This window comes from Melozone crissalis, unplaced genomic scaffold (genome assembly GCF_028551555.1).
Source record: "Melozone crissalis strain CALT ecotype California unplaced genomic scaffold, PUWL_Pcris_2 ptg000023l_1, whole genome shotgun sequence".
Classification (NCBI taxonomy): domain Eukaryota; kingdom Metazoa; phylum Chordata; class Aves; order Passeriformes; family Passerellidae; genus Melozone; species Melozone crissalis.
Genome location: NW_026535801.1, coordinates 32,365,721 through 32,379,891, shown reverse-complemented (window position 1 = coordinate 32,379,891; position 14,171 = coordinate 32,365,721). Strand labels below are relative to the sequence as shown.

General features: G+C 41.2%; 2 protein-coding genes across 6 annotated transcripts in view; one reads left to right on the top strand and one right to left on the bottom strand.

Moving 5' to 3' along the window:
• Nucleotides 1-2,903, top strand: part of ESYT3 (extended synaptotagmin 3) — a 34,576-nt gene extending 31,673 nt beyond the window's left edge. The window contains exons 21-23 of one of the 2 annotated variants that reach the window (XM_054278026.1): nucleotides 374-479; nucleotides 1,047-1,096; nucleotides 1,980-2,903. In XM_054278026.1, coding sequence (XP_054134001.1) covers nucleotides 374-479; nucleotides 1,047-1,096; nucleotides 1,980-2,016 — 193 coding nt within the window. In that variant the 3' untranslated portion in view covers nucleotides 2,017-2,903. The remainder of the gene's footprint in view (nucleotides 1-373; nucleotides 480-1,046; nucleotides 1,097-1,979) is intronic. The other variant, XM_054278027.1, reaches the window with a different exon arrangement.
• A 388-nt stretch (nucleotides 2,904-3,291) lies between these two features.
• On the bottom strand, nucleotides 3,292-14,102 carry CEP70 (centrosomal protein 70). 4 transcript variants are annotated; one of them, XM_054278032.1, is made up of 16 exons: nucleotides 14,056-14,102; nucleotides 13,522-13,621; nucleotides 13,237-13,360; nucleotides 12,738-12,918; nucleotides 12,253-12,422; nucleotides 11,117-11,176; nucleotides 10,362-10,461; nucleotides 9,890-9,978; nucleotides 9,485-9,562; nucleotides 8,379-8,481; nucleotides 7,589-7,759; nucleotides 6,848-6,994; nucleotides 6,202-6,370; nucleotides 4,841-4,955; nucleotides 3,813-3,892; nucleotides 3,292-3,446 (listed from the first exon to the last, which is right to left on the bottom strand). In XM_054278032.1, exons 1-16 carry the CDS (start codon nucleotides 14,062-14,064, stop codon nucleotides 3,379-3,381), a joined length of 1,764 nt encoding a protein of 587 aa, XP_054134007.1. In that variant the 5' UTR covers nucleotides 14,065-14,102; the 3' UTR covers nucleotides 3,292-3,378. The 4 variants fall into 4 exon arrangements, with proteins under 4 accessions (XP_054134007.1, XP_054134004.1, XP_054134005.1 ...); XM_054278029.1 differs by lacking the exon at nucleotides 14,056-14,102 and adding an exon at nucleotides 13,923-14,034; XM_054278030.1 differs by lacking the exon at nucleotides 14,056-14,102 and adding an exon at nucleotides 13,923-14,034 and having other exon boundaries at nucleotides 9,485-9,559.
• Between the last annotated feature and the right edge of the window lie 69 nt (nucleotides 14,103-14,171).

Genomic DNA, 14,171 nt, shown 5'->3' with positions numbered 1-14,171 from the left:
AAGGCTGCTCTGTGAACTTGGGGGTTGGCTCATGACTATTTCCTCTTGAGTAATGAACATTGCATGGAAAACATGCTGATCTTCCATGGAGGGGGAAAAATAATGTTAAATGGCATTTCATCATGGATGCATGTTTTCCTCCTTCTCCCTGGCATGGTGGACAGTCTGAACACAGTGTTATCTTTCATGAGGCATGGAAAAGGTTCCCTGCAATCTGAATAAAATCTCACTCTAGAATTGCCTTTTCTGTGTGTCCCTTCCCTGTTAAAGTCCTGGCCATTGATGCTGTACTCTGTCACTACATTCTGCCCACTGGTGCTCACAGGGTTTTAGTTTTTCCCTTAAGTCTCTTCTTTTTAAACTTTATTTCAAGGTTTGAATTTTTTGAATCTTTGGAAAATGTCAAGAAAAGGACACTGGACATTGCAGTGAAAAACAGCAGGCCATTCATTTCACAGGAGAGGAAGGAGCTGGGGAAAGTAAGTTTAAAGAATCTCACTACAGATATAACAGAGCTGAACAATCTGGGCTATTCCTGAAATCCTCAAATGTGGCTCCAGTAACTGATTCTCAATGATAGGACTGGAAATCTGGAAACAATTTTTTTTCTGCCAGATTTTCATCTCAAATGAGGCTGTATCCATGTGGGAGCTGTGTGGTCTAATTTCAGAAGGGAGCTCCTGAAGTAAGCCCTGGTTCCTGGGCCCTGGTGCTGCCCATGTAGGAAATGGCTCCAAGAGTGCAAACACAGAGCTGAGAAAGGCATTGGGGTTAAACCCCACAATTTGCCAACCCTGCTTTGACTTTCTGTGAACAGCTTTGATTCTGTGAGAAGTAAACTGCAATTGCTTCTTCAGTGACAGATAAATTTCCAAGTAGTGCTATAGGAAACGGAGCTGGTTCATGCCTACACTATCCTGGGAATGTGGGAAGCTCCATTTTTCCTCAAGCCTGAGCTAGAAAGTGGGTCTGACTTGGCAGGAGTGGTAGCTTAGCTAATTTATATGCTGAATAACCTACAAACAAATAAAATCTGCTTTTTAAAGGTGCGCATTGACTTGTCCCGGGAGGATTTAATAAAAGGCTTTGCCCAGTGGTAAGTACTCATCTCCATCCTTCCAAACATTGCTTTGCTGGGAGCTTGCATGACTGCTGTGGGAGTGAGTGCTGCTAACTGGGCTGTATTTGGGTGAGCAAGAAGAATATCTGACCTGCAAAGGCAGGACTAACTTGAGCTAATCTGGCAGTTCTATCTAAATTGTGTGTTAATCCACTGGCTGTGCAGTGCCTGCCCTGTGAGACAGCTCTAATGAGATGCTGTGTCAATTATAGTCTTCAGCATATTTTAAGTTGCCATAAAAGCCACAGGGGCACATAAGTAAAAGAATTTTGTTTATTAAAGTAACCTGGCAACAAATTTTAACTTGAGTAAAGATCTTAACTAAATACTCTGATCAGCAATATATATGTATGATAAAACTTTAATTACAAAGCATTTATAGAAACTATTATAATAAGCCACTTAGAGTTTTGCTTGTACGTTCATTGTGGTTCTGAGGCTTGTATGTTCCTGGTCTGAGGTAGAACAGAGAACCAGGCTTGGGTGTTTTTTTCACTTCTGTGTCTTTAGTAAATGGCAGGAGTTCTTCCTTCTTTCTCCTTCAGTGAGCCTGAGGAATGTAGTGTGGGTAGTCCAGGAGCTTGCCATCTGCACAGGCAGTGAGCCAATATTCCAATAGGAAAACCACATTTCCCTGGCCAGCTTGTGTGTGTGACTCAGGGCAATTGTGGAAAGAGGAAAAAAGGATGCACCCAAAGTTCCTGGTGAAGAGCTGAAGTTTGAGGCCATCTCTGGAGCCTCCTTTGCTGTGCTGCCTGTGAAGCAGAAGCAAGAAAGCAGCCCAAGTTTTCTCTACTGTGCCAGTTAAAACTGTTAAGATTTTCAACTATGGTAATTACTTATTGTGTCTGTCTTGCAGGTATGAGCTGACAAGGAGCAGACGCAAGAAAATCTGATTTCTTCTCATGTACATAAGTTACTGATTTTTCAACTTCCTATGGATGTACATATCTCTTGTAATTAACTTGTTTTGCACAGTCATTGCAAATTTGAAGCAAGCTCCAGCTCAGGACATGCAAATTTAATGATCCTATTCAGGGATTAGTTCTCACTGAAGTTAAACATATTTTCCCCCACATAGGGAATAATTTGTCTTTAAAGAATAAGTCCTTTATTTTTGCTATTTCTGGCAAATCCCTCCTTAAAGGACATTTAAGTGTGAAACCTCTCTTAAAGAAGGGTTGTACCTGGGGAGATTTTAGACTGTCAGCCAAGTGTCATTACTTTGCTGGGCAGTCTGATGGCCCTAGGAACTTGTTCATGTTGTTTTAACAGGGCAGTGGTGTACTTTTAAAATAATACATTTTGAAACAGTATTCTTCAGCTGTAGGGCTAGAGAACCTTTTAAAAGAAACTCTTTAACAGCTATTTTTTTTTTTGAGAAACTAAAGTTGGTAGTCCACTGTTCAAAAGTACCTTAGCTGACTGTGGCTGCAGGTATGTAAATAATGAGCTTCCAAAGCAGGGAGATGAACTCACCAAGATGTCATTAAGGTTTTAGTTTGTGACACCTTAACTGGTTTTGTCCTTTGTTACAGTACATTTCAAAATCTTGTAAACCCAGATTCTGTCTGAGCAACAGCAAAGTTTTGTAAACTAAGCTTTAATAATATTGAGACAAAATATTTTTGGAAGCTTGGTGTACTTGTTTCTGTACAATAAACTTCTAATTGTCTTGCATAAGAGACTTGATCTAATCCTTTCTAAAACTGACTTTTGGAATACAATGATGGTAACTTCAAACCATCACCTGAAGCAAATTTTAAAGATTTTTGGCCTAGATTACATTAACCCAGTCTGCCTCAGTCCATAATCAGAGAGAATACTCACTGAGTAACAATGTTCCCGTCCCAAACTGATCTGGAAATGCGAACCACATTTTAAAATAGGCTCTCAAGAAAACCAAGGTTGAGCATTTGTGTAAGTGTGCTGGCTATGGCAGTAAGGGCATCTTTACCTCATATTTACTGGGTCAGCAATATTAAAAGTGGTAAGAGTTTGTGCTGGATGTTGTGCTGGGTTCAGTTTCCTGGACTGATACAGAGTATATTGGTTCTCTTTCTGGAATTGAGTAGACCAGCTGACAGCAGTTGAAGTTTTTCTTAAACTGACCAAGAATTAAATAAAAAATTAAAAATGCAGTAATTTTTATTTAAGTAAAAAAAAATCTGGAATTGTTGCTTAGGAGGTAGCTGCAATGTCATGTGCACCAGCAGGTACAGTCACAGGTAAGAGAATCTTGCTCAGGAAGAGTAGAGTCACCCATAACCAGCTCCCCATTTCAGGTTTTGCACTGCAGGTAAAATATCATCCACGTTACTGATCTCTGCAACAGAATGGAAAGCAAAAGGGTTAGGCTTATGAACCCAGAACACCTTGAGTTCAACCAAAATTCTGACTTAAACAGATGGTGAATTAAGTAAACTCCTCAGGCCTTTTAATGCTTTCAGAAAATAATCAATTAGGCTTGTAAGTAACATGCTTAAGTAAATGCAACCCCATGTTAAATGAAAATAAAGTGTTTTGGTCACTTCCTGAGGAAAGGTGGAAAGGAGAGTGAGGCAAAGGCAGCACCTTCCCTCACATCCTTCTGTTTTAGCACAGCAGGAGTAAAGAAAACATGTGTTAACTGTTTAGAGTTATATGAGGAAGTGTTGGCATGAAGATAATCATTGTTGCAAATATTACTCACCTAGAAGACACAGCAAATCTTGAATGAGAGCTTGAAAGGGTGGAAAGAAGCACTCATGTTCTTCAAGCTTATTGATGATACTGGAATGGAAAGTGAGACAATCAGGTAAGAGGTGCAAGGACATGGCAAGTTCATCCTCTTGGCCAGTTTGTTGTTCTGTGCCATGACTTTGTGAAAATATTGCTACTTAGTACACAAAACCATGGACACCAATGTTCTGTTCTCCAGTTCTGAACCCTGCAGCCAATAAGGGAGCTGTCACAAGGATCTCTGATTTCACTACTAATGCTGTATACACATCCCTCCTTTCCCCCTCACATGGCTCCAGGTAGTCTGGGGCCTGGAACTTTGTCTGTGTATGCTAAATATACTGCCTGGGGGTGGCTGGTATAACTGCCTTGGAGGTACAGCAAGAAATGCTTTATAAGCAGCTGTTCTCCAGCAGAAACTGAGAAATGGGTGCAGAAAGGCTGAGGGAGTGAGTATTGTTAACTCAGCATGTGTCAGGCTTGCTGCCTGCTCCCTTACTAGTTTGTCTGTAAAGCACATGCTGAATGCCAGCCCTCAGGGTCTGCTGCCACCCAGATGTGGCTGTTACCTGTTAAATGTAGAACTGGATTTGTCCAGTTTCTAAAGTGTTTGTAGGCAGCTTGAGGCAAACCCTCCCTGGGCAACTAGAACACTTCAATGTTACATCTGAGACTTGCATCACTTTCTCCTCCCCACCCAGGTGCCACATTTGTCTCCTGATGAAACATGTATCCCATTAAGCCTTGTTTGATCACATTATCCATGCAAACCAGAGAGTGTTTTGGAACCTTCTGGCCTCAATTTTTCCCTCTGTCAACTTCATCTTTTTGACAGAATACAAGATTTGTTTCAAGCAGGACAGCAGTAACTAACACCTGTGCTGTGGCACTGACTTTGTACCAAATGATGAAAGTTTGTTTCAGCATCAGTTTTTGCCAGTTCTCAATGACTACATTTGATGTTTGCAGAATGGTCAGCAGTGGAACAGCCCCACATACCTGTGGATGTCTTGGGTGCCCAGAAGCTGCTGTACCTGCTCAGTCACGTTCTTGTTAATGATGTCACACAGTTTCCCAACAGTATTCACTACCACAGTGGGTGGAGCTGAACTGTCTGTGGAAAAACAAACACCTCATGATTCTTTTGACAGTAACGTCAGGGAAGTATTTTAGACACAGTTGAATTTTTGCAGGTGCACAGATTTTATTTGGTTTTCATAGATCTAGCATATACATTCCATCATTCACAGAAAACAGAAAGAAACAAATGGTCAGAAATAAACAAATACTAGCTAAGAATGGGGATTCTCTCACTAATCCTTTAGTGGCTAAAAAAACTTTGGCAGAGCTGTGTGTTCACAGCAGAGAGGGTACTAAAGTGCACCCTGACAATGTCAGTGGAAATCAGCCAACTGAAATTATATATAGAGAGAGGGGGTTATTAAATTTGGTTCTTGTGATACAGCAGACACACTGTAGGGCCTAGACCAATAAGGAACCTGCTTAACAAACATGGAAATGTTTGGAGGAGGATGTTTTTTGTTAACACCCAGAACTTGTTTTGGTATTGAATTTTAACCTGTCTGTAGTGCTGTGAGTGAAGGTAGCAGCCTCCTTGTCTTTTTCTCCTTCAATTTCAGAAGAACTTGGACAAGGCATCTTCTGAGCTGCAGTTATTAGGGGGAGGTGAGGTTTCCTCCTCTCCCATGCTGGCTGCAGGCAGGAACACTGCTTCCCTCCCTGAATGAGGCTCAGCAGCCCAGGGGCTCTGGGGCTGGACATCCTAGAGCCCAGCCCAACCTTTTAGCCCAGGAGCAGCAGGAGCTGTAGTTCTACAGAAGTTCCCACCAGAAGGGAAATAACCAACTAAACCTCTGAGTACTGACAGTTTATGACATTCAACAACTTGTTTTGGTTTTCAAGTTTAGCAGCATAAGATGGAACTTTCTGAGGACTGGACCCAATTACAGTTGAATGAATTACTGAGTAGAAATCTACCTATGAGACAGAGTTGTTTTCTTCCTTAAATTTGTTATCTTTCAAGTGAAGAATGAACAACAATTATGAAATCAGCTCACCAAAAAAAAGCTTTGTGGGGAAAAAAAAATTCTATTTCCCCTGTTATTCTCATCTTCTGCCTCCCTGTTATTCCTCAGCAACTGCTAAAGGCTTACAAATACTGGGGATTTGCTATTTGAGCTATAAATTGACAGGAACAGGTTTTTGTCTTCCCAGTGAAGTAAACACCTAGTTAATTCATTTCTCAACAGCTCAACATTATTTTCTATGAAGAGGGCAGCTTTTCACCTGTCTCCTTTTTTAGGAATGGTGTGAACAAGCAGCAGGTGGTCAGCCTTTACCTAGTTCCAGGAGCTCTTGGAGGTTCCTCATGGCGTTGGTCATTTCCCCCAGCTTTATGTACACCTCATTCATCCGTGGATAAACACCACTCAGAGAATTGACATCAAACAGCTTCTGGAAGTGGGACACTATGGCAGACAGGGTTTGCAAGGAGTGGGTCTGGCTGTTCTGCAGCAAGCAGGAAGAACTCATCAATGGTACTGCTTAACAAGGCAAGAATAAGCTGTGAAACATTCTTAAAACCAGTCCGAAAAACAGGTGTAACAAAATCTCAATGTTGCAAATATTTTTAAAGCTGAAGACACAGTTTCAATAGTTTTCAGGCACAAGCATACACCAAACTCCAAATACTCTTTTGAAAGCTTCCTTTTCTGTTGCTAAGAGAAGCATTTATGTATTCTCAGCCCTGAGAGGCAGAACAGGGCAATGCAAATTCACTGCTGGTCAAGTGCCTTTGATTAAAGAAATCTTCCCCAAGGTGAATTTATCCATTATGTTAAAAGAATCTTTGACTACTGAATGTCTTCAACCAGGTATTTCTTAAATGCTGCAAGGCTTTCAAATGCACCAATCTAATCACTGTGTGAAGAATGCATTTAAGAACTCCACAGTAACTTGTGATTATAAATCTCTGGTAAGAATTACCTTTTCCTTATGTTCTAATTCTTCCAAAATTGCATCTACTATCAACTGAAGGTCTTCAACTCGTATGGATTCTCTGTTATCCTGTGGATCTTTAGTGTTCCAAGGCAGCAATTCCAGAGACAGTTTTCTCAAGGACCTATGCAAATCCTTAAGAAAGGAGGAGAGCCAACTTATTTTGCAAACTGCTTAAAGTTGTTATTAGTATAGAAACAGGTGTTTTTCTGTTTCTCATATACAGAAAACATTCCAGCACTGGAAAGGTTAAGGTTTTCATTTTCATGAATTTAAGCATAGTGTCTTGCTGACATTCTTTGATTTGAAAAGAACAGAGTGAAAAATATTATATTTGCTATGTATTACAGTTTCAGTGAAATAGGAAGTATTGGTCACAAAGAGTTTGGCTTTAAACAAAACTATTTCACTTGTATTTGGATCAAAAAGTCACTGGTCAGACAAAAGGAAGGAAGAGAATGCACCATCATCAATGTGTGAAGTCCAGACTCTAAAGCTTAAGTTTTCTCTCAGGGACTCAGTTAATGAAATGAAATAAAAGATTTACACAGAGAAGTATCTCTGGTATATTTTTCACATGGACAGCAGATTATTTGTAAAATTTAACACCAGGTCAGAAAATAACAAAAGCTACATGTAAAAATCCCACAACGACACAGAGGGAGGGATGGAGGAGAGGAGAGCAGATGAAAGGAAACCAAGAAACAGAGAGCAACAATGTGTTGTTACCTTTAGGGCTATGAGCTGATCTGCCCACATTTCTACAGTGAGTGGAAGGTGCTCAAATCCACATCCCTGTCCATTCTCTTTATTGTCATTTTTCACTGGCCCTTTGCTGGGCCGGAATATTAACGGAGGAGCTCTTGGGCTTTGCAAAATAGAATCAATATGGGACAGAACCTTCAAGAACAAATTACAAATGTTATTGCTCAAATATGTATGATGTTTTGGAATAAAATCCCTCTCCATCACAGTCATGACTGTCTAAAATTAAGTCATAAATAGCTCCAATATTACTATTGAGTGATTTTACACATGCATTCAACATGCAATAGACTCAAAGATTTCAACATATACCAGCTAGAAGATATGTAAAAGTAAGGTAAATATATACTTCCCTTTGAGGGATACTTAACATTTATCCACTCAAGGCACTGTAAATTCCACAGCTCACAGTTTGCTAAGTTCTATTATATTTAGGCTTTTTAATTAGAAGAAAAATAAAGGCCACTATCACCCAAGATCTGGAACCCCTGTCCTGAACAGACTTCAGCTAAATCATATTTACCAGTCTAGTGTCTGCTGCCTTGCTGTGTTTTCAGGTAATTTACACTCAGACAGAACAAGAACCAGCCTACACTGACTGCCAAATCCAAAAATGACTCATCTTGCACAGAGGATTTGACAGGCATTCTTAGCCTCAGACCAGCACACTCCAGTCGACACAGGTAAACAGAACATGTACAACATTTCATTGTAGCAGTGCTAGAAACATGCAGAACAGAAACAATTTGGGTACCTGCAAGTATTCCTGGCAAGCTGCCTGCAGCTGATCCACAGTGGCAACTCTCCCAGAGTCTTTGTTTTCTTCTTTTTTTTCTCCAGTCCTACTCCCTGAAAATCTGCACAAAAATACAACACAGTGGGTTACACAAGCAGCCTTAGCAGGAGATGCTACCTTTAACCTTGGTGGAAGAACCAGGTGTGTAGCACTTAAACACACAAAGCAAATATCCATGTTATGATACTGAGCAATAAAATTCCATCAGCCCCAAGTAATACAGATTGACAACACAATACCCAATGCAAATATCAATAATTTATCTCAAGTCTCCAGGCTGAGGCTATGCTTATTTAGAAGGGACACCACCAGGTTTTCTGTTACCAGAGTTCTACTATGGCTGAAGACCCAAAATCCAGAATTTTACTCTAAAGGCTCAAATTCCAAGCTCAGTTGTTATCTGCTTCTGCTGGAACATCTTTCCTGGCTTATTACTACAAATCTCACTTTTCATCTGAATGATACCTACTGCACAAGAGAATAGACCATTTAAATATACACAACATGTCTATTTATTTTTAAGTGATGTCTTTTTCAGTCTATACAATATTTAGCATTCAGTATACACAAGGACAAATGACTAAGTGAAATTACAGTTAAAAACACTTCATTAGTACTAGAACTTTTATGTCTTCCATGTATTTTCTTAGCAATATTTCAGAAAAAAACCAGTCAAGTTCTAAGAATAATCTGGACATAACTTCAGTAGCTGCAACATTTTGCCAACTCACACTTTCCCATTTATAATCCATAATGAAACCAGTAACTTCCTTTACAGCTTATGGAAGCAGCAAACACCAGAGATGGCCCTGTACATACTGCCAGCAAAAGAACTCAAATCAAATCCAGAAAGACAAAATGAAATAAAAAACCTCCATTTGGAGACCCTGCCATCATTTCAGAAATAGAGGGCTGCAGAGCTCCAGCAGCACTTGCTGCTCATAACCAAAGAATGCTGATAAGGCACATGCTATATAAGCTACTCTCTACATCACAGGCTGCAGAGTAACCTTGCCTTCAGAAATCCAGAGGATTCATGAAAGTCCCTGAAAGAATATACTCACTGGGTAGTTTTCTTTAAAGCTCTCTGTAGTTTCTTCACTTGGTGCTTGTAAAATTTTAATTCCTGTGCAGTTGGCCTGCTAGACAGAAAAAGTACCATGTTATATGTCTTGCATTGGAAGGTATCTATAAAATTCATCCAAGCAAAAAAGGAAAAAAGTTTTGCCAGTGTCAAAAAATCATTCTGGAAATTAAATTCTGCTATATTTCTACATGACAACAGCAATAAAGAGCAAACTAACCATTAGCAGCTGTTATTAACAGTGTAGGGAGAACAGTGTGGCTGTTGCTGCCATATCTCATTTCTTTGATCACAGATTTCACACTTGACTTTTACAATTGCTGGTGCTTGTAAAGCAAAGTCTACTGAAATGGCCTTGCAAAGAATGCCACTTATCCTTTCTCACCTTATTTCCAAGTTTTTCTTGAGATTTATATTTTCAAGCAAAAGCTGTTCATTCTTGGCTTTTGTTTCAGTAAGCTGCTTCTGGAAAGACTGCAACAGAGACTGGGTTATTGCTTTTATTGCCCTCATTTCATAATGAACAAGCTTCAACAATTTAAAGTGTGTGCATGTTACGAAGAGTTCCCAGTTGCCTGGACAGCAAAGCAGCATGGATGAGGACTCAGATCCTGGAGTCTGGTGCATCAGACCCCAGGTGGAGCCCTGTGACCAAAAGAGGTCTATGCAATCCCCAGCAGACTCACAACATTTTGCTGAATCTTTGCACAAGGATGGGGCTCTGCCCATACAGGTTACAAGCTCAGAAGACATGACAAGAACAAGAGACAGAAAACAAACATGTTTATGTTTCTCTGTGGCACTTGAAGGGTTACCATTGAGAGATCTGCACTGACTTATTCTTGCCAGTTCCATACCATGAGCAGTGCTTTGTAATTAGGAGTAACATCTAGATTTAAGAACTCTTCTTTGGTTTTTACTTCTCTCTGCACCTCGTCTTCATCTTTTTTATGTTGCCTATTGGGAAAAATAAATTGGTTCAGCTTAGTGCAGTTCATTTAGCTCAAAATTTAAGTTGGTTTAGTTAGCAGTTATGTATGATAATGTTTCCATAAACTACCAAAGATATTCTGCCCTAAGATTCCTGCTGTAATTTCTGGGAAAGCTGTTTCATATGCTAATGAAATGCACTTATCCACAGGCAAAATTCCAGTACAAGCAAATCCCATTTCAGTTTTGTCAACAGTAATCTCAAACTATGGAATGTCTCAGGTATCTGTTGCTTTGGGCCATGCAGGGATAGAGCTGAAAACCTTTAGTTTTGGGAGATCAATCAACTGAGCACAGCTAATGCAGTAATTCTGCCTGTGAACCATGGTAAAAGAGAAAGGGGAAGAAAAAGAAAGAAAGCAAGAAAAAAAGACATAGTTCAAGTATCTGAATACCCCAAGCCTCCTAACTGTCCTGGCCTCCTGATTGAGAAGCTGCTTAGCCTGACTGCCAGTTATTCTCTGGAAAAATCTACATTTCCATGACTATTATAACCCTTTGCTATTTCTTACATGCTAGTGATACCTGGAGCACAGAATATTTACCACTACAAGATTTAAGAACAGTAAGGGCTAAAAAAATTTTTGAACAGTAGAACCACAGGGCACTCAATGAGACCTACCTCAGCTCCTTTTTAATCTGACTAATCTGAGATTCATAATAGTCAATTAGACAAAGGTACCTGAAGAAAGGAAAAATTCATTTTGAATTTCAGATATTCTCACAAAACTCATCCTGTGACCAACCCAGAGGAACAGGTCAGCTCACACAGCTGCACTGCACTTTGGAAGTGGCTGCTCCAAACTGTGGAGTTTCTCTCATACCAGACAACCATGGTCACACTTTATCAAAATGGAAAAGTAGACACATTGAATCTGTGCTAGTTTAGAAACAGCAAAATATTCAAGAGGAGAAAAAAGTTAAATCTGCCCACCAGCCTCCTCATCTTATGCTTGTGGTTGCCCAGCAAGATTAACAGAGAGGCACAGTCAAAATAAAGCGTCTTGAGCACTCTGAGATTGTCTGGTCTGGAGAGACAGATGAGGGAGGACAGGAAACCAAATTCAGTGATCCTTCCTCTGATAAGGTGAGGGCTCAAGGAAAAAGCTGAGCACACACAATCTCTCTTAAAAGCTTCCCAGGTAAACATTGCTGGCCAGGCCTAGAGAGCTGATTTTTACCAGCACAATAAAACAATGGCTACCTGAGGCCTAGGAACTGGCAAATGCCTGATTGCAGCAGAGCTATGGAAATCCTCCTAGCAAGAGACACAGCCTTGTGACACTTTGGGAACTTACCCAAAAGCACTGGGAAGCTTACAAGCAAGCCTGCAGTGTTGCAAACATCACTTCCCAAAATTGGAAAGGCTCTTTTTAGGGGGGCTAAGGATGGTGTTTGCTGGGGGGTTTGTTCATTTTCAACTTACATTTTTAAATGTTAGAATCCCAGGATGAGATCATCCCAGCCAACACTGCAGCTACAGGGCAGAGTGAATCATTCCCTTCCCTTTGCTGACATCTAGTGTGGGCAGTGGGTGGCAATTTTTTAATTTCTGCCATGGATTTATCTGGCTTACAGTTTCACAGAAGAAAAATATCACTGCACTGAGGTACCTTCACAAGAATTCGTATTTCATCTTGTACTCCTAAAGTCTCCAGGTTACATTTTTTCCCCATATAAATAGCAAGAAGCATTACATTAAAATCTGTTTCTTCATTTAATGTTGCAGAGATTCAGCAGTAGAAGAGAATCACTCACCGCTGATCCAGGACAGACTTGGGAGCTCTCTTGCAAAACTGACAAAACATTTTCTTTTGAGTGTCAGCTCGCTGCTGCTCCTCCCTCCCAACTCTGCTCAGCTCCTTCTGCAAGTGGGCAATGATCTCTTGCTGTTCTTGCAGCTTTTCCTGCTGCTGTTGGTATTTCACCTGTGAACAGGCAATGGGACTGTTACAGAATTATTCTGACCCACAAGCTGACTGTACTGCACAAGCCCAGGTACACACTTGGAACCAAGGAAAATGAGCACTTGGGTTTTAGCTGTGCTGAAGAGACGGTGGAAGAGGAATACAGACATTTTCTAAATTATTTCTAGAAAATTCTGCATAGTTTGAAAATACTTAGCTATAAACAGTGTACTAACCCTATGACCCAAGATTCATGTTTATTTAGATCAACATAAATATTTTGACACTTTTCACAAGTCAAAAGTTTGAATCCTCAGGCAGCACTATTTGAATTACCCGTGAAGCCTGTTGCTCTTTTTGAAGTTCCTTGACTTGGCTCTGTTGCTGGCATGCTTTAGCTATTGTTTCATCTTCCAGCTGACAAATTTTGGCCTTAATGTTTTTCACCACATTTTCCAAATCATTAGCCCGTTGCTCTTGCCGAGATGCCCGACCTTGTTCCAGTCGTACCACATCTCTGAAAAAAGAAATGAATCCTTGCTTTTAACTTAAACTCATTTCACTATAGACACCTGACACTATGTGCTGACCTTTGATAACCTCCTCTGGCAACATGGGCATGGTATGGGAAATACAGTGATATGAGAAGAAGCGGCAGATGAAACAACAGAAGAGCTTGAAAGGAACTGAGACAATATTGCTGCATATTGAACAATAACCTCAGTAAAAAGGTCTTAGGCCTCTGGGGAGATAAGATTTCCACCAGGCCAGAGATGCAATACTCCAATATTGATAATACTTTTACTCTGCAGGTAAATTCCTTCCACTGTCTTACCTAAGACATCGATTTGCCTCCATAAGTCCCTGCATCACCTTCTGCTGTCGCTCAATGTCTTCCACCAGCGTTTTTAACGCAAGCCTTATTCCTCGAGAAGACTCATGGTCTAGGACAATCATATCTGAAGACACAAAACATAAGCAAAGTCACAATGAAAGGGTTTGAACAGCCAAAGAAGATCACCTGTTTGCTGCCACTAGGAAGTGATAGCTTTGGAGCTGCCTTATGAACTTACAGTTACTATTTCCAAATACAAAAATTACATTTCCTGATGTACATTACCTGATGTATCTCTGCAGCTTTGGGGGGCAGCAAGACTCACAGGTTTCAACCCATGACGCATTAATATCCTGTTTAGGTTTTCCCACTCTGCCTTCTCCTGCTGCATTGGGAGAAAGGGAAAATGAGGCAGAAACCTGAGTTCTTCGCATGAGCTGTGCAGCAGAAAGTACCAAATGCCCACAAATTAAAGTAAACCAACCCCAAACCCCCCAAGAGGCCACTACAGGAGGGCTTGTGAGAAACTCCAATAGGATCTGCAAAGCACATTGGGGAAAAGCGTACTTAATACCACACAGCACGCTCAGGTTTCCTGATCCCTACTGAAAGCAGAATACCGCAATGAGTTAAATTCTCCTCTTTGGGAACCCCAAACCACCGGCCCTCGGCTCCCTCCAACGCACCCGGGGCGCAGCGGCCCCGCCGCGAGCGGAGCCCTCAGGGAGGCGGTGGCGGCTCTGGCGGTTCACGGACTGCTCCATGGCGTTCTGTCCCGCTCGAACCACCCAGCAGCGACACCCGGGACCAGCAGAGTACCTCGGTCATGGCGAGGGCCGCAGGGCAGGAGAGGGGCCGCTCCTCAGGCCGCGGAGCCGCTCGGGCGGGAGCGGAGCGGCGGGAGCGGCGGGCGGGGGGGCCGCGGGGCGGCGCTG